Genomic DNA, 19,991 nt, shown 5'->3' with positions numbered 1-19,991 from the left:
TCGGTAATTCTGCTGCAGCAATGAAGGGCTAGGAACAAATAGAAAACACTCTTTGCAGTCTTCTGCAGGTCTTTAGGTTCCAAGTGGCTCAGGTGCACCTGGGCAGACCAACTATGAGAGCCAGTCAGCAGGACTTTGAAAATGCCATGAACCAAGTGAAACTCTTGAAAAAGGACCCAGGAAACCAAGTGAAGCTTAAACTCTACGCGCTGTATAAGCAGGTAATAGCCTGAGATCTGATGTTATTTCAACACATTTTGAACAAATGATGCCTGAAACTGATATGTTTCTTACAGGCAGCTTGATTGGTTGGGCTGCATGGCTGACAGCCCTTTGGAGTGTGTGCTGCAGGCTTTGTTTTGGTCTGCTTTTTATGTCAGGTCTTGATATACTATCAAAGCACAGAGTGGCCCCTCTGCTTCTCTCCAGAATAAAGAGATTTGAAAGATTTGACAATCACATTCATGTTTACATGTTTGAGTCCTTCCTGATTAAAATAATTCGCTGAAAAGATGTTTCAGGGCAATTGGAGAAATCTGAATATTGACTCAGTTTCACCAACTATTATTCAGTGGTGTCCTGGATTATTGTTAATGGTGCCATGATTATATAGTAAAATGTTGGTGCTCTGGGGAAATGGATAGTAAGTTTTTAAGGGTGAAATAGTATGGTGTTTGGGATGTTTGAAGCCAATTAAAGCAAAAAAGAAAATAGGTGAAGCACATAAAGTAAAATTTAATAACTGTTTGAATGATTAATTGGATATTATAACTCATATATTTGTTTGAAAAAATTTTATAACCATTGAGGAACTAAAGGTTGCAATGGCAAAGACTTCACTCATGTGTCTGCCACCCTGGACTCTTGTGTTATCATTTATTAGTTTTGTCATTTCTACTAGGTGATTAGCATAAGTGTCTCTTTATGTGGGTGTCCTGGTTGTTTTGCTTTGTTAGCTTGACATAAGCTAGAGTCATCTGGGAAGAGGGACTTACTGAGAAAATGTCTCAATGAGATTGGCTGGTACGCAAGTCTGTTGGGCGTTTTCTTGATCAATGTTTGATGTGGAATGTATCAGAGAGCAGGCTGAGCAAGCCAGTAAACAGCATTCCCCCCTGGCTTCTGCTTCAGTTCCTGTCTCCAGGTTCCTGTTTTCATTTGCTGCCCTGACTTCTGTGATGTATGGAATGAGACCTGAGTGTTGTGAGCTCAAATAAACCCTGTCCTCCCAAAGTTGCTTTTGGACATGGTATTTTTATCACAGCAATAGAAACCCTAACTAAGAAATGGATGTGTATATTCAAGAACTTTACTTGTTCAAAAAGACTTTGCCCTCAGCTGCTAGGAGGAATTCTCTAACCCCATGAACTGTCATGCCTGGTACAAGCAGCTTTGTTTGCCTGGAAAGTCTAGCAGTCCATTTAGGATACAGGGTGGTCTCAGGGTAGGCAAGTTTGCCCATGGGTTAGGGCTCTGGCAAAGACTGGACATGGAAGCTGCAGAGAATGTCTTGTCAATACTCCATGTGTATTGTCATATATCCATCAGTCTGGGGTATTCCTCCTCCCTGACTCCTGGGGAGAGGACAAGAGAAGTGTCACATTGACTTGCCTCTGAACTCTTTCATGTGAGCCTTTGCCTGTGGCTTAAGTCTCTGCCCTTTGCCTGTGAGGAACTATACCATGAATACCACAGCTTGCAAGGGTACTGGGAGTCTTTCTAGTGGATTTGAACTGAGGTGATCTTAGAAACTGCCCAGTCCTAAGCTTTGCAGTCTGTCAGGAGTTAGGACCAGTCAACAGTCAAGATGGAGAAATGCAAGGACTAGAAACAAATAGAAGCCACTGTCCATAGTCTTCGGTGGGTCCTTAGGTTCCCATTGGCAGAGGGAAGAGCAGCCCTTTGTCAACTCAATTCCCTGTAACTTCGCAGATGGTTGACTCCATTGGGTGACTTAGTATGAGCCTCCACTGACTGTGACTTTCATGCATCTTCTGTCTTCCTTTAACTAACTCTAGGACAAAATTTATAAATTTTTAATTGTTTAAAAATAACTTCTGAAAACTAGCTGCATGGGGTACTTATTCATTTTAGGATACTCAATCCATCTATCCTCAAACAAAATTAGTTTTCTTTGTATTTCCTGGAGTGGCACTTAGCTAAGCTTCCTGAGGACCAGGAACTGAAGACCCCATCCCTACCTGCACCAGCTACAGCCCTTTGAGCAGTTAGCAGGAGTTTGCCACTAAAGTTCTGGTTCTGTCCCCATAGATAGGACTTTAGAATATGGTGTAGACTTCTAACTGTCCTGGACTTGAATATTGACTCAGTGTTTTCACTTCCTGTGACAACTGGCCAGGAATACAAAATTAATGAACTCTTAGGTTTCTAGAACCACTTTCTCAAAAGCTTTCTCTTCCATATTAACCCCCTCCCCGCCCCCGTGCTCTTTATAGGCCACAGACGGACCCTGTAATATGCCTAAGCCAGGGGTGTTCGACCTAGTCAATAAAGCCAAGTGGGAAGCATGGAATGCACTTGGCAGCCTGCCAAAGGTAAGTTTGTTGACTGTTATTAACTAGAACTCACTAGAAGCTTTTCCCCCCACATCTAATCTCTCTGAATGAGCCTTTGAATTGTTTTTTATTGCCACACACACACACATTAGATTGGCCTCGAACTCAACAATTTTTCTACCTCAGCCTCCCAGTGGCTGGAATTACACATATGGGTCACCTGTCCCACGATCTTTGAAGTCGTGGTGTACCTCTGTTGAATCAAAGGCTCTGTTCTGTATTGCATAGTGGTGTTTATTAGCATAGTATGTTTCTCAAATTGCTTATTTTAAAGACTGAGGTCTTTGTCACCCACAGGAAACTGCCAGGCAGAACTATGTGGATCTGGTGTCCAGTCTGAGTCCCTCATCTGAAGCCTCTAGCCAGGGAAAGCATGAAGCCGATGAGAAAGTCCAGGGGTCTAAGGACATTGTGGTGACCTCTGAAGATGGCATCACGAAGATCGTGCTCAATCGACCCACCAAAAAGAATGCCATAACTTTCCAGGTGATGCTCCTGCACAGAGCATGGACACATTTTTCTTTTCCTTCTATTTCTTCACTCATCAATTGTAGAATTTCAGCATTATTCTTATTTTTGTGGAAGATTAGATAATTTGGCTTAACTCAGCAAAGTTGGGCATAGTTTAGAACTTGAGAGTTTCCAATAGGTTCTACATATCCAGAAGGCTATGAAGCTTTGCTTTGAATGGAAACACAAATTAGTTAAATCAGTCTAAATGAAAGAGCACTGATAGGAGATGCACAGAACCCCCTAAGGAGATCATAAATCCTGAGTCTTTTCCATGCTTGTGAACCATTTGTGGGAGGGAAGCATGGAGAGAGACGTTATCTTCAGCAGAGCAGTATTAGCTCAGTTTGAATGAGTTGCTTCTGAGGGCAATTTTGAATTTCTCCTAGAACTACATTGATAATAAGTTAATCACTTGAGCCCCTTCCCCTGACTATAGGGAATTTATCAGATGCTTGGAGGTGAACTGGGGGTCAAGGCTGCCATTTGCAGTGTGGGACAGCATGCTCATGTGAAGGTTTAAGAATCTTGTAAAGTTGCTTGTCTGACTTCCAATTGATAAGGCTTGTCCTGAGTTATTTCTGTGTAAGCAGGGTCGTACAGCTACACGCTATAACAATAAGACTCAGGACTTCCTGAACAGAGGACCCCGGCACTTTTATTTAACAAAATAGTCCGAGCAGGTTGAGAAGTCACTTGGTAAGTTCTTATAGCTGATAAGCAGGAGAATCTAAATTGACCCATCTCTCTCCTGGCCCTGGCTCTAGCTAGTCACCTGGCTGCCATGTCTGCCTTGCTGTAATTCTCAGGAATTATTTCCTGTCCCCTGCCTTGAGGGGAACAGTCACATCATTATTCACATAGTAAGTACATGCTTCTATTTTTCCAGTGTCTTTAGAAATACCCACCCTCCTCATAACTCTAACCCACATTGAATCTTATTAAAGTAAAATCTATACCAATTTTGAAAACACACTAAAACTATAGCAAGATTTTCAGAAATGTTCAAGGCCAGTGTCCTTGGATCCCAGCACAGAGTCTCGGAAATCCAGCCTCTGCATTAGTTATCACTTCCCAGACTGCCCAGGACACTTCTCCTTCCTTGAAGCCCCAGCTGAGATGCTGTTTCAGGGACAGTTCTCTCATCCACCTCCCCTCTCACCTGCTGCAGCCACCTCAACAGTTCCTGCAAGCTGTGTGCTACCTCTTCCCTTCCCCCACCCATCCCTGCTGGACACAGTAGCTGTCCAGCTGCGTGGCTCCAGGTCTGTGTCTTTCTTGTTCGCTTTTGGACACAGTGGCTATTTGGTGCATCTGCCACAGCACCTGTACATCATGTGCATCCAGCCCTTGTCAGAGGAGCAGAAATCCTCTCAGGCAGCCTCTTTTTACAATTACTGAGGCTTGAGAGATGACTCAGTGCTTAGGAGCACTCTCAGCGCTTGGTTTCCCAGCCACTCACAGGGTGTTTTACAATCATCTGTACCTTCAGTTACAGGAGATCTGACACTGACACCCACTTCTGACCTCCAGAAATGCCAGGTACTACACAGTGCACGAACATACACAAGGCAAAACACTTACACATATAAACTGAGATAAGTAAGCCTTTAAAAAAAATTACTTTGGCACTGTGTTTAGAGAAGGCTTGCAGACAGATAGAGTGGCTCAGTCCACTGGATGATGGATCTCATTTTTATCATTCTTTTCCTTATCTTTCCAATCACACAGATGTATCAGGATATTATACTTGCACTTAAGAATGCAAGCACAGACAGCTCAGCCATAACTGCCTTCACAGGTAAGACCATTTTCACAGACTTACTCAGTTTCTATTTTAGGGACTCTCTTATTAGGTAGAAAATTGGTATTGATTGAAGGTCTTCTCCAGTGCTTCGGTGGTTTGATTTATAAATGTACCATGTTATCATGCACATAATAAAATCACTCTTTGATAATACTGATAAATCATAAGTCCCAACCTAACTGGCAAAGTAAAGCTTGTGGTATCTGGCTCACAAAAGCCACAACAGAAACAACTCATCTGTCCAAAAACAGGTTGACTTTCAACTATCTGTAGAAAAGAAACAAATGCTTGATACATGCAAAAGTATGGATGATCCTTATAGAATGACTTTGTGAAATTCATGAAACGCAAGAGTGCATATTGAATGGTTCAATTTATATGTCTTATGATACTGGACAGAAATTCTACTCTGTTGATGGAGTCTGAACATGAGTGCCTCAGGCAGCTGGGATGGCAGGGTAGAAAGAACATCTGGAACATTCTGAGGTCTTTGCAGTTGTTTTTCTTTGTTTTGTTTTGTTTTCACTCTTTGGAGGCATGCCGCCCAGTTCCCAAATAAACACACGGAGACTTATTCTTATAAATGCCTGGCCTTAGTTTGGCTTGTTTCTAGCCAGCTTTTCTAACTTAAAATATCCTGTTTCTCTTTATGTTTTGCCTCTGGGCTTTTTACCTTTCTTTATTCTATATATCTTTCTTTCCTTCTTACTCCGTGGCTGGGTGGGTGGCTGGGTGGCTGGGTGGCTGGCCCCTGGCGTCCTCCTCTCCTCCTTTTCTTACTCTCCACTCTTGCTCTAGATTTCTGTTCCTATTCTCTGCCCTCCAGCCCTGCCAATTTCTCTCTCCTGCCTCGCTATTGGCTGTTTGGCTCTTTATTAGACAAATCAGGTATTTTAGGCAGCCAAAGTAACATAGGTTTACAGAGTTAAACAAATGTAACATAAAAGAATGCAACACATCTTTGCATCATTAAACAAATATTCCACAGTATAAACGAATGTAACACAACTTAAGCTAATATTCCACAACAGGTGTCAGTACAGTAGTGCATCTTCACTGCACGCTCCTTTCTGTAGTTTTGCCTCCAAAAATTTCAGTTACATGTTGTCACCCTTGGTCTAGAAATGTGTGGAAATTTCTAGAAAAATTAACAGTATGTTTTAAATAACTCTTATATACTTTATTGTTAAAGTTTGTTACTGTAAATACCTTACCTGATCTATATATTGAACTTAGTCACAGTTATGTGCTTACAATTGCCCTCAGCATCCTCTGGGAATTAGTTCCATGACTCCCATCAATATAGAACTTTTCACACTCATGTTCCCTATGTAAAATCATATGCTACTTGCATAGAAGGCCCATTACATCTCAAGGAACTTGAATCCCCTCTGGATGTCTTATTATGCCTAACACAGAGTGATGCTATGTCAGTATTCATTACATTGTTTAGGAATGAACAGTTATGAGAGAAAAAAAACTGTGAATATTCAGTACAGATGATTTTCTTTTTCCTCAAATATTTTCTGTTGGTTGAATCCACAGATGTAAAACCTGAGGGTATGGAGGATCAAGTGGAAAGGAGAAAACACAATGCATATTGTAGAGCCTGGTACCATCCCCATGTTTCAGGGATTTTTTGGACCATCTTGGAATGTATCCCCTGAACATAAGGGAGAAACACTGTGTCTTCTTTTGGCCTGGGATCACTCCTGTATTTACAGTTATCAAAACTATTTAAGGGTACTAGGGAAGTAGCCTGAGATAGAGTGCTTGCCTATCATGCAGGAAGCCCTGAGTTTGATCCCCAGCATGGACATTGTGACACAGGACTTCAATACTGACAATCAATGGATAGGGGCAGGAAATCAGCAGCTCAGGGTCATCCTCAGCTACATGGGGAGTTTGAGGCCAACCTTGGCTACTTCAAATCCTGTCTCAAAACAAAACTCATTAAGAAGTAACTGTTTCATTGTAGGCAAACTATACTTTAATAAACACACACCTTCAGTGGCTCTTCACATAGAGACAATGGTTCTTATTGTAATCTAGACAGTCCCACACAGTCTGGCTTCTCATCTTGACTACACCAGCTCCCCCTGAACCCTGTTCTTTCTCTGCTTCAGCCCTGGGGTTTCTTCTTACAGTCTAACAGTTGTACAGACCCTGGAGACCTCAGACACAGAACCTCATTTGTCCTGTTGCATCTCTGCTAGTCTTGCCTGCTCTTCAGCTCTCAGTCCAGCTGTCCCTTCCTGAGTGAGCTCCACCCTAAACACCCCAATAGACCAACCCTGTTCTGTAGTCAGACCACATGTCCATCTGTCACGTTGTAGTCACACCATCTGTATTTAATTATGTCCTTGCTAGTCCCTAGTGTGTAAATGAGGCTCCCCAGTGTTCTACTAGTGCCTGGCTGAGTCCTGCACACAGCAGATACACAGCAGCCCTGGAATGAGTAGATACACGGAGGAACCATGGCTCTGTTGATTGACTGTTCACAGGAACTGGTGACTACTACTGCAGTGGGAATGACCTCACTAACTTCACTAGTGCCTCTGGCGGAAAGGAGGAGGCAGCTAGCAGGGGTGCTGTGGTGCTGAGGTAAGAGTAATGTCTGTCTGATCCTAGAGGGTTCATTCTCCCCCGCCCCAAGTTTCATGTGTCTGTTTGTGGTGAGCATGTGTGTGGGTATGAGTGCATGTATGTGCATGTTCAGTCTGAGGTCGATGTCAGACATTTTCTTCATCACTTTTTGTCACAGTTAGGGTTTCTGTTGCTGTGATAAAGCATTATGACCAAAAACACTTGGAGAGGAAAGGGTTTATTCCCTTTACATTTCCACATGACAGTCCATCACCAAAGGAAACAAGCTCAGGAACCTGAAGGCAGGAACAATCCAGAGGCCATGGAGGAGTCCTGCTTATTGGCTTGCTCCCTCCTGGCTTGCTTAGCCCGCTTTCTTATAGCATCTAGGACTGCTGGCCCAGGGGTGGCACCACCCACAATGGGCTGGGCTCCTACGTCAATCACTAATTAAGAAAATGCACTACAGAGTTGCCTATAGCCCAATATTATGGAAGCATTTTCCAACTGAGAGTCTTCCTTCCCAAATGACGCTAGCTTGTGTCAAGTTGACTTAACATTAGCTGGCACACTCTTTCACTCTAGTCACTGAACCAAGACCTCTCAAACCCAGCGCTCACTCACATGCTTACTCTAGGCTCCCATTTCCAGCTTCTGAGACCAATTACAAGTAGGCCTCCACACCCACCCAAAATTTATGGGGATTCTGAGAATTCAGTCTCTAGTCCAGTCCTCACACTTGGCTAGCAAATGCTTTTACCAATGAGTCGTTTCCTCATCCCTCCCCCCATGAGGGTTCATTCTTAACACATCTGTAAAATGCCCACTTGTCTGTGCTGATGCGCTTACTTGTGATTCCCTGTCAGATCTTCCTCCTGCCCTCTATTTGAGGTTGACCGGAAAGTGTAAGGTGAGAAAGAGGCAGAGGGAGTCTTGTGCAGCGGGGTGAACAGACAGTGGCTGTGAGTGCTGGCTGTAAGCGGGAAGTAGTCTTGAAAAGCTGAAGGAGGTTTGAAGCTTCGGCTTCCTATCCCAGTTCTGCCGAGTCTCTCCGTCCCCCTGTGCTGTAATATGCAGTCACGCACGTAGTCCCCCACCATGGTCTCTCAGGTCACACTTGAACTCACTGCCCAGGGTATGAATTGTCCTTAGCCTGTAGGATCATGACCTGATATTCTATTAGGTGCCATTTACAGGGATCCTGGGCCAATCTGGAGAGGTGGCCTCTATAGAGTGATGTCATATCAGATTTATACATTCCTTTCTATAGTTAGTGGTGCCATTTGGGGATGTTTAATGCTTTCCTATTTCCATTTCTTTAGAGAATTTGTAAACAGTTTTATAGACTTCCCCAAGCCTCTGGTTGCAGTAGTAAACGGCCCAGCTGTGGGAATCTCGGTCACCCTTCTGGGACTGTTTGATGCTGTCTATGCATCTGACAAGGTAAGTCCACTTCCACAAACAAAGGTCAATCAGTGAGTACTTGCATTCTCCTTTATGGTGACTATCACTCAGTATATTACAAGGGGTTAGTGGGTGTGCTGGTTAGTTTTTTTGTCAACTTGACACAAACTAGATTTACTTGTGAAGAAGGAACCTCAAATGAGGAATTTTTCTCCATCAGATTGGCCCATGGGCATGTTTGATGGGCATTTCCTTGATTAATGATTGACATGAGAGGGCCCAGCCCACTGTGGGCAGTACCACCACTGGGCAGGTGATCCTGGGTTATGGTAAGAAAGCAGGCTGAGCAAACTGTAGGGAGTCAGCCAATAAGCACTGTTCCTCTATGGTTCATGCCTCTGATTCTGCTTGAGTTCCTGCCTTGGCTTCCCTCAAGGATGGACTGTAACCTGTAACCTAAACAAAGCCTTTTCTCCTCAAGTTGCTTCTGGTCAGTGTTTTATCACAGCAACAGAAAGCAAAACAAGACAGTGGTAGGATGCAATAATTTAGATAGTTCATAAAGACTTAGTCTCACTTGACAATTTATGTTTTTCCTTCAACGTTAATTAATGTTTCTAAACACTAGTATTGTTGTGAACATTGCCCTATTGTTGATTTTTATTATTCTTTGCTCTTTGGTTCTTTGGGGGGCCCCCGCTACCCAGCTCCCAAATAAATACACACAGAGTCTTATTCTTACTTATGAATGCCCAGCCTTAGCTTGGCTTGTTTCTTGCCAGCTTTTCTTAACTTAAATTGCCCCATCTATCTTTTTTTTTTTTTTTTTTTTTTTTTTTTGGTTTTTTTGAGACAGGGTTTCTCTGTGTAGCTTTGCGCCTTTCCTGGGACTCACTTGGTAGTCCAGGCTGGCCTCGAACTCACAGAGATCCACCTGGCTCTGCCTCCCAAGTGCTGGGATTAAAGGTGTGCACCACCACCGCCCGGCCCCATCTATCTTTTGACTCTGGGCTTTTTCCTTTTCTTACTTCTGTATATCTTACTTTCACTCTTACTCCATGGTTGGCTGGGTGCCTGGCCCCTGGTGTCCTCTGCCTTTTGTTCCCCCTCAATTTCTTTCTTCCCAGATTTCTCCTCCCACTTATTCTCTCTTCCTGCCAGCCCTGCCTGTCCTTTCCTGCCTTGCTATTGGCCATTCAGCTCTTTATTAGACCAATCAGATGTTTTAGACAGGAAGAATAACATAGCTTCACATAGTTAAACAAATGCAGCATAAAGGAATGCAACACATCTTTGCATCATTAAACAAATATTCCACAGCATAAACAAATGTAACACAAATAAATGTAACGTAAAGTTTTTGTAATGCAAAGAGAAGCTGGGTATAATGGTAGATAGATACAATTCTAGGACTTGGGGAGAAGAGGAGCTAGACCATCAAGAATTCGGTCATTCTTGGCTACATAACAAGGCTAGCCTGGACTACATGAGATCCTCTCCCACATCCTTCCTTCCCTCCCCCTCCAAAAGGCTAGCAGGATATGATAACTCATGCCTATAATCCCAGCACTCTTCTGGAAGGCTGAGGCATGAGAACTGCTCTAAGATTGAAACCAGCCTGTGCTACATTTAGATAAAGACCCTTTATCTAAAGCATTATTTTTATTTAAAAGGAAAGATAAGCCACAAACCAGTAAAAATTCTTTGCATGATACTTACTTGTAACCTGCGTCTATAAAGAATCCTTACAATTCAAAAATATTCTTTAATAATTTAACTTGAAAAATAGTAGGGAATGCTGGGCAGTGATGGTGCATATCTTTAATTGTGGTAGTATTGTGTTCCCAAAATATTGTGCACCCTAATAAACTTATCTGGGGTCAGAGACAGAACAGCCACTAGATACAAAGGCTTGAAAATGGTGGCACTCGCACCTTTAATCCTAGCATTCCAGAGACAGAAATCCCTCTGAATCTCTGTGAGTTCAAGGCCACATTGGAAACGGCCAAGCATGGTGACACACGCCTTTAATCCCAGAAAGCCAGCCTTTAATCCCAGGGAGTGACAGTAGAAAGGAAAGATATATAAGGTGTGAGGACCAGAATCTAGAAGCATTTGGCTGGTTAAGCTTTTAGGTTTTGAGCAGCACAGTTCAGCTGAGAGCCATTCAGATATGAGGACACAGAGGCTTCTAGTCTGGGGAAACAAGATCAGCTGAGAAGTTGGCCAGGTGAGGTTAGCTGTGGCTTGTTCTGCTTCTCTGACCTTCCAGCATTTCACCCCAATAACTGGCCTCAGGTTTGATTTTATTAATAAGACTCTTTAAGATTTCTGCAACATTGAATCTTAGCACTCAGGAGGGAAAGGCAGGTGAATCTCCGTGAGTTCAAGGCCAGCCTGGTCTACAGAATGAATTCCAGGACAGCCAAGGCTACACAGAGAAACCATGTCTTGAAAAACAAAACAAAATGAACAAAAAAATAGTGGGAAACATGTTAGCAGTTATTTTATCAAAGATGCTACTACACACAGCTAATAAGTGTACAAGAAGATTCTCAACATCACTAGTCATAAAGGATACATAAACTGAAAACATGAGGCACCACTATGCACATAGTGACATGGTTAGGTTACAAGGACTTCTCCTAGTAAAGCTGAATAAGGACATGGACCAGGTGGTGCTCTCAATGTGGAATGTTGATGGCACAGCCACTCTACACACAACTACTTCTTTTTTGATAGAATAAATCTGAAAAGGATTTTTTTTTCAGCTTCACTGAGGTATTATTGACAAGTGGGAAATGTATTATTATATCAAGCAAGTTCATGGTTGTGACTGACCCTACGGATAATGGCCACAATTCTGGAGGCATTAGTAAAAGCATTAACTGGCATGTACACATGGTAAAAACAACAGTAATGAGAAAGAGGCTACCAGTTTGCAGTGCATGAGTGACTCCCAAACCTTATGCCAAGTGGCAGGAGTGAGAAACACAGGTCTTATTGTATCTAGGATTCCGTGCATGTAACATTCTAGAAAAGGGCAAGACAGAAGGGACAGAGAGCAGATAGTGAAGGGATTGCCCACAGGGACCATTAGGGGACTTTTGGGGTAGTAAATGTTTTCTCTGCTGAAATAGTTGGTGGCAACATAATTTACATATTTGTGAGACTCCATTAATAACACACTAGAAGTGAATTGTGTGTGCATAGTATCACACATAATTTTAATTTAAATGTCCTCATCAATTAAGAATACTGAGCTGGACATAGTGGTCCACACCTGTAATCTCTCTCAGATAGTTAAGTTCCAGGCCAGATCGGGCTACATAGCAAGACTCTGTCTCAAATACAAACATACAAACTGTGCATTTGAAATCAAATAGTAATTTTTAAATGCTTTTCTTTTCTTCCCCCATCCCAACCAGGCAACATTTCATACTCCGTTCAGCCACCTCGGCCAGAGCCCAGAAGCATGCTCCTCCTACACTTTCCCAAAGATAATGGGCTCAGCAAAGGTAACTTGGAAAAAACTTAAAGTGTAGTGTGTCTGTCATCTTTGTTGCCAAGGCAATCCTGTACTCTGTCTTCCTTCCCTTGGGCAAAGCTTGCAGGGTGACTATTTGCTCAGCAACATGGAGGAACCCGGCTAAGGGGAGATCTGATGTAAGGCAGGGGTCAGGATATTTTCTTTGCAGTTCCTAATGCAGGGACAGAGTCTGACACCTGGTGGCCTAGAGCTGGAGCACTGGTGGCTGCACAAGACCTTGTCCTCCACAGCCGTGTGACATTCCATGAAGGCCCAAGACTAGGAAGCCTTTACAGATGCGATCAGCTCAGAGCCACCTAACTGTGTGAATGAGCAGCATCCCCTGAGATGACATGGTGACATCCTCTCTTTGGGGCCATGTGAAGTGGCAGAAGTTGCCAGCTCTTGGCAGCCCCATGAAGTCGTAGTCCCCGTGACTCCCAGCCAGAGCTGTCTTCTTGTTCTGCCATGGGCTGAGACTCCCAAGGTGGCCCGCGGGCTGCTCAGGGTTAGCTCTGTGTTTGTGCGAACCCAGTTGTCTGTCCTTCAAGGACTGGTTCCAAGGACACTTGAGACAAGACTGGAGACGGACAGAGGGAAGGACTCAGCAGACGTTGGTCACCATCTCAGTGTGGTGGCGGGAGCCTGTTTGGTGACTATTAGATGGTGTGTAGTGAATGCCCCCCACGTGCACACGTATATAGTACGTGTCCGTACACTTCTTTAACCTCATTGTGCTGTCGTCACAGAGCCTGAGTTTTTAATCAGCTAAGCTTTGAAAAGTTGGGCAGAACCAGCTCTTCAGAGATAGAGCATTTGGAATTTGTTTGTGGTTGTTTTTTTTTTTTTTTTTTTTTAAAGAAAATGCAACTATAGAAAGAAAATTGTTCATTGGCCTCGGTTCTTATAGAAATGCAATGTAAGCTATCCCCATGTCCCTTTCTTTATCCACATAGAAGTCATTTGAGTGTGTGCAGAGAACGAAGACATTCAAAGTTCAACCTTTAGGACAACTTACTAGTCCTTACTAGGAATGGATTTTGGATTCCTCAAAGGTTGACCACATGGATGTAGTTTTTATGCCCTGTACCCCCCCCCCTTGGTTATCATTTACAATGTTTAATAGCCACTATGGTTCAGGTCATTTCTGCCCTGGGCTTCCCATTCCTGCCTCTCCAAGGCAGACCCTCACAGAAGCATCTGCTGTTCTAGCTTCTGGAGAGACAGAACCGGTTATGGCCTCAGCTGTTTGAACGCCCTCGCCCAGCAAGGCCATCAGCTTCCCTGGTCTGTGAGAGACAGGCGACCTTAAGAGCCATGAGTGCATCTGTGTCTCCCCGAGGCTGACTGTCCCGAAGTCAACTGAAGCCCTGCTTTAGTAAGCTAGGGTCACATCTTGCTTTGCATTGCAGGCAACTGAGATGCTTCTCTTTGGCAAGAAGCTCACAGCAAGAGAGGCTTGGGCTCAAGGCCTTGTCACTGAAGTTTTTCCGGAAAGCACCTTTGAGAACGAAGTCTGGACCAGGCTGAAAGCCTATGCGAAGCTCCCGCCAAATGTTAGTATTTGTTTTTCACTGTGGGGACATGGAAATCATTTCCCAAGGGGGAAATGTGCCTTAGGAGGACACATCCTAAAAAGACAAGACATGTGTTCAGTTGCTTTGAGCACCTCTGGATTTTGTATTAAAAGTTACTTTACTGTTGGGAATAGTAATTTTTTTTTTACAAAGAACTTAGCAGATAGACATTGCGTTTCTGTGCTACAGGGCGCAGAAATAGGAGATCCTTCATGGGGTGACTCCAGGAGGATGCCAGTAGACACCCAGCTCTTTGACTTTGGAATCCAGGTGGGAGGTGAGGAGGCTGGCTATATTTAGTATCCTCACTCTATAGCACTTCTGTTTGTGTATGTATTGCTCTTCCATCCTTGCTGGTGAGTGTGTGATCCTGGAACCAGAAGCTTTGTATGCATCTAGGGCTGTTTGGAAATGTACAGGAATAAGACCTATCTCCCACAAATACTAGTGTCCTCTCTGTATATATTAAAGGTGTACTCTATTTTATATGTCTCAGTAAAATCTAATAGGATACATTCATTACCGTGGAGGGCAAGAATGGACTAATCTTATTCCTGTTGGAATAACGTATTGCTGGTTTTGTTTCATCAGTCCATGAGAATTTCCAAGGAGTTAATCAGAAAAAATGAGAAAGAAAAGCTCCACGCCATTAATGCCGAAGAGTGCACTACCCTCCAAGCACGGTGGTTGTCAGAGGAATGCATCAATGCACTCATGAACTTCATGTCCAGAAAAGCAAAGCTGTGAAGACCACCGCAGTAGTTAGACTTCACAGAGGAAGGGTGTGCTGCGAGTTCCGGTTTCCGGTATTTGAACAACACACACTGCACTGTGTCTTTTCCTTGACTAACAGCAATTATGTTGAGAATGACACACAGCACTGACAAATAAAAACTTTCATAAATCAAGCCTTAAGAATTGGTGTGGGATTTCGGCAATAGAAAGTCTTACATTGCTTAACATGAATGGATGCTGCCGTGAACCCCAGGGTAGTGTACGTGGGGAGCTGTTTTGAAAAATGTTTACAACCTTTCAGGCTGAGATCATATCTCTGACACCATTATAGCAGTTTATCATCCACACATAGTGACTAAGTAAATTGGGCCAAACAGCAACAGTCTTTAGATCACCAACTTGAAGTATTTTTTGAGTTGCATTTTCTTTTCCAACCATCTGGCAAAGGAGGAAAAAAAATAAGAATCCACTTCTCTTAGGGTTTCTATTGCTGTGAAGAGACACCATGACCACAGCAACTCTTATAACGGAAAGCATTTAGTTTGGGCTGGCTTATAGTACAGTGGTTTTGTCCTTTATCATCATGGCAGGAAGCATGGCGGTGTGCAGGCAGACATGGTGCTAGAGAAGGAGCTGAGAGTTCTATATCCAGATCTGCAGGCAGCGGGAAAGGAGAGACATATGAAACCTCAAAGCCCTCCCCCAGTGACACATTTCCTCCAATAAAGCCACACCTACTCCAACAAGGCCACACTTTCTAATAATGTTACTTCCTGATGACCTGGCATTGAAATCTATGAACCTATGAGGAGTCTTTCTTATTCAAACCACCACACCACCCCTTCCCCAATACACACCTACACAGTTTACTCAAGATGCAAGACAAGAATAATAGGTCATGTCATTGGAAAAGCAATGTTCCTCATTGGCTTTACAATCCTCATTCTTTAGTGTGGTGTTTTGTAAGGCACCTGTAAGATACCTAACCTTCTAACTTGACATTTTGATTAATGCCATCCATGTCTCTTGATAGACCTTTGATGAGCTAGTTGAAGTCCATAAAATTGACATAGAATGTTGTGGGATATTTGATCACACTATGAACCCTGAGATTGCATTATTTAAATAAAAATCAACTGTAGGTCAAGAGGCAAAGCAAGCAATTAGTTGACTGGAAGTAACCATGGAGAGTAAGGGGAAGTCAGGAGGTCAGAGAAAGAGAAGCACAGGAAGTAGAAGGGAGGGACATCCAGGTGGAGGAATTTGGTTTCAGATGGTGTAGGAGAGAGCCCTCTTTCTGATACCATGGCGGAGGAGAAAAGTCAGCCAACTGCTTTCTCTACCTCTCTGAGCTAGCAGGCTTTCACCCCAGCATTTGACTCTTGAGGTTTTTTTGGTACAAGAAAAAGATACTTAGTCAAAAACAGTATTTGGGGCTGGAGTGATGGCTCAGAGTTTGAGAGTACCAACTGCTCTTCCAGAGGTCCTGAGTTCAATTCCCAGCACCCACATGGTGGCTCACAACCATCTGTAATGAGATCTGGCGCCCTCTTCTGTATATATAATAAATAAATAAATCTTTAAAAAAAAAAAAACACAGTATTTGCCTCCCTATGTGGAGTGAGCTGAGGCAGCAGTGGTGGTCATGAAGGCTCCCCCGGGCAGAGGCCTCAACAGTGAGGTGGCAGTGGCTGCAGAGACGCAGTCAGCAGCTGAAGCAGTGGTAGGTTCAGGCGCAGCCTCTGTACAGCAGATAAAAAACAATAGGATATTTTGCTTACTAAAATATTGCTACTTTTTTATCTTTCTTTCAACAGTTAGGTTCCAGGTAACTATCATGTCAAAACCTGCAGATACTTTAAGTCCCAATTTTTTATTCTGATAATCTTAGCCTGCAGTATTCAGTTTTATGAAAATGTGAAGAGAAATAACCATTGATGCTTATTAACAAATTACTAGTGCCTGATGCCCATCATATTTTATCCCTTGGAAATGATGAAATAAGATGAGATCACTACTGCTGTTTTCACGGGCCGAGATCCTAAGACGGAGAGAGTGGAGCTTTTCTAGAGTAAAATGACTATGAAGTACCAAAAATTCAATTAAGAAGCCAGGCAGATTCAGGTAACAACACACCCCAGAAGCCAGCTACTGCCTGAACCTCTTATTCCTTACAGCCCAAAAGCTCTGTATAAAATATGGAAAGCAACTGTGTGAGAATCCTTAAATTAGGAGTGGATATGAGGGGGCTGGAGAGATTAAGTGATTAAGTGATTAAGAGACATGGCTGCTCTTCCAGAGGACCCAGGTTCAATTCCCAGCAGCCATGTGGCAGCTCACACCCATCTGTAACTTCAGTTCTAGAGCATCCAAACAGGCACACATACGGTGCACAGACATTCATTTGGGCTAAACATTCATACACATAAAAAAATGAATCTTTTTTTTTAAAGAAAGAACTCTCCTTAATTCTGTGCTTGAACCTCAAGTCTCAGGTTTATGAACAGGACAGATGCACACAAAAATAGCAAAGCCTTGGAAAATCAAAGTGGGATTGTCACTACCACTCACAGGAAACCAAGAATGAGCTTGTCTGAATCACACCAGGTTGGTGACTTGCTAAAACAGTCTTCCACAAAGACCCAAAGGCCATACAAGGTTATAGTCACAGTGCTCAAGACACTGTCCACACTCATTTGGCATATGAAACTCAGACCATTCTCCCTGAAAAGGACAAGGTGTGTCAATCCTGAGATTACCAGAGGTTGGAATTGTCACACAGACAAAAGCAGATCTTTTTTTGTTTGTTTGTTTGGTTGGTTGGTTGGTTTGGTTCTTTCGAGACAGGGTTTCTCTGTGTGGCTTTGCGCCTTTCCTGGAACTCACTCTGTAGCCCAGGCTGACCTTGAACTCACAGGGATCCGCCTGCCTCTGCCTCCTGAGTGCTGGGATTAAAAGCATGCGCCGCCACCACCACCCGGCCAAAGCAGATCTTTTAGCTGTCCTAAATGGCCAGGAAAAAAAAATCACACTTGATTACATGTGAAATTTCAGCTGATTAAAAATAAAGCCAGCTAAAAAATTTCAAATGAAAAAATTTCTGAAATAAACACACACACTCACTCCATAATATAGTAGGTGTGATGGCTCATGTTTGTCAACTTGCCTATATCTGGAATTAACCAAAACTCCAGTGGCTGGACGTAACTGTGAGAAATTTTTCTTGATTGGATCATTCAAGGTGAGATGAACCATGCTAAATCTGGGCCACGCCTTCTGGAGGCAGCCTATAGAAAGGACTCGGAAGAAGGAAGCTCTTGCTCTTTGCCTGCTTGCCCTCTCTTGCTGGCAAGTTCATCCCTTCACTGATATTAGAGCCCAGTTCTTCCGGATTCCAGTATATGCTGAAGACCATCTGAGATGCCCAGTCTTCTGGACCTAACAGCTATTGGATTCTTGAACTTTCTGTCAGGAGACAGCCATTGTTGAAATAGTTGGACTACAAACTGTAAGCCACTCTAATATAAAGTTTATATATATATATAAAATCTTATTCTAGAGGAACAAAAGCTCATCAGTTTTCTCTAGAGAACCCCACTGATACAGGGATCTTCCATATGGCTTTCTCAAACATCTTTAGTGCTCTCCCCCACCACTCCTGCGCTGCCCTCCCCTCCCCCACCACCCCATCACCTTTGTATTCTTCCTCTATCATACAATTTTGGGGGTTTTGAAAGTGAAGACCAATTCCTTACAGGGCATATCTTTTGAATTTTTGCACAGTTAAATGGGTTTTAATTTTAGTAGAAGTGGAGCGCTAGAAGAAAATTGCAAGCTTTCTTTTGGAGTGCAGTTAAAATTTTCCCTAAAAACTGTAGAATTACTGGTGGTTGTCACTAGGTGGCAGTAGAAGAACTAGGTGACTTCTGGCTGGCTTGGCAGGGCTGGGGAAGGAGCAGGTGGAATCAGGGATTGTGTTTGCTAGTGGTGATTACAGGCATCTTGGCTTCAGCTACATCAAAGCACCACAGCAGGCATTACTGTCCAAATCAACTCTGAGTAGTGGAACTGATTTTACAGCCCACTGCTAACTGAGTGTGTGGGCAGGAACTGGTATGAGGACAGATATCGGGGAGATTGTCTGACCCAAGTACAGGTGTCCCCCAAGGCAGCCTGTCCTTGGTGTTCTGGAAGGGTCGTTGGAAGGCTGGTAGCTCCTGTGTGTTTTCTGCCCCTTGGGCATTAATTGGGATTCACTGTTTTCTATTCAGACTGCTGGGTATGCCAAGCTCCTTGTCCCCAACTTCTAACTTGTGCCTGAAGAAGTCATATGAAATCATACAGTTGTTTGTGGCTCCTTAGAAATCCACGGGGAAGTGATACAAAATCTCTCATAGATACCAAAATGTGCTGACTCAAATCCCTTATAGAAAATGGAACAGCTACTCATATTATCCTATGTACCTTAAATAGTCCCTGCATTGGCTATAATACATGACACAGTGTAAATGCCATTGTAAATACTCAGTAGACTGTATTGGTTAGGGACTAATGAACAGAAACATATGTGCGTGTTTAGTACAGGTTCAATTTTGATTTTACAAATATTTTTGATCTGTGGTTGGTTGGATCCATAGATGTGGAACCACAAGATGGAAACAGAATAGTAGGTCTTTATTTACTATACTTGGAAATGCCTGCACCAATGGCCAGTAGGGGTGCTATAGAGATGTTTCTAGCATGGGGAAAAATGAATAATAGACTAGAAGACAATCAAAGTCCCTTCTAGACCTAGGATGCCATTGTCTATAAACACAGCAATTGCAATAGCCATCCTCCACCCCTTACAATGAGCATCCCTGAAAAGAAGGAGTTCCCACATGAGCCACAGCTCATACCAGGCAGCCTTGGGCTAGAGAAGCTGCCTCATCTGCCCCTTCCTCTGTTCCCCTCTGTGCTTCCTCCAGGGCCTTTACCTCCACAGTGACTTCACATTTACTTGAGAGTGTATTACATCAAGGCCTACCTTCTAGTCTTCCCTGAGAACTAGTTTGTCGGTGGAACATCCCTTCTCTAGGACCTTACACACAGTAGGAGCTCAGTTACTACCTGAATGATGTCTACCTCTGGTCCACTGTTTTTTCAAGTTATCTAGAGGCCTGTTGCTTTCATGACGATTTCACATGTCATTGAGCTACTCCTGGTTTTCTGTAGCTCACCTGAGTGACAGGTGATCAGTCATTTGAGAAATCTTTCTTCCAGCAAAG

The 19,991-nt window shown here is 43.2% G+C and overlaps 1 protein-coding gene across 8 annotated transcripts in view; it reads left to right on the top strand.

The window, feature by feature from the left end:
- The window catches only part of LOC102921651 (enoyl-CoA delta isomerase 2), a 35,318-nt gene extending 20,421 nt beyond the window's left edge, over positions 1-14,897 (top strand). For 6 of the 8 annotated variants that reach the window (XM_042278343.2, XM_006983522.4, XM_076573167.1 and 3 more), the window contains 9 exons: positions 59-221; positions 2,457-2,555; positions 2,874-3,062; positions 4,818-4,887; positions 7,398-7,497; positions 8,802-8,922; positions 12,312-12,401; positions 13,825-13,968; positions 14,581-14,897. In XM_042278343.2, coding sequence (XP_042134277.1) covers positions 114-221; positions 2,457-2,555; positions 2,874-3,062; positions 4,818-4,887; positions 7,398-7,497; positions 8,802-8,922; positions 12,312-12,401; positions 13,825-13,968; positions 14,581-14,736 — 1,077 coding nt within the window. In that variant the 5' untranslated portion in view covers positions 59-113 and the 3' untranslated portion in view covers positions 14,737-14,897. Of the gene's footprint in view, positions 1-58; positions 222-2,456; positions 2,556-2,873; positions 3,063-4,817; positions 4,888-7,397; positions 7,498-8,801; positions 8,923-12,311; positions 12,402-13,824; positions 13,969-14,178; positions 14,267-14,580 lie in introns of all 8 variants that reach the window. The other 2 variants (XM_076573166.1, XM_042278344.2) reach the window with 2 other exon arrangements.
- The last annotated feature ends 5,094 nt before the right edge of the window (positions 14,898-19,991 follow it).

This window comes from Peromyscus maniculatus, chromosome 5 (genome assembly GCF_049852395.1).
Source record: "Peromyscus maniculatus bairdii isolate BWxNUB_F1_BW_parent chromosome 5, HU_Pman_BW_mat_3.1, whole genome shotgun sequence".
NCBI lineage: Eukaryota > Metazoa > Chordata > Mammalia > Rodentia > Cricetidae > Peromyscus > Peromyscus maniculatus.
The sequence above is the reverse complement of the archived record's forward strand: the minus strand, read 5'-3'. Positions and strand labels throughout refer to the sequence as shown.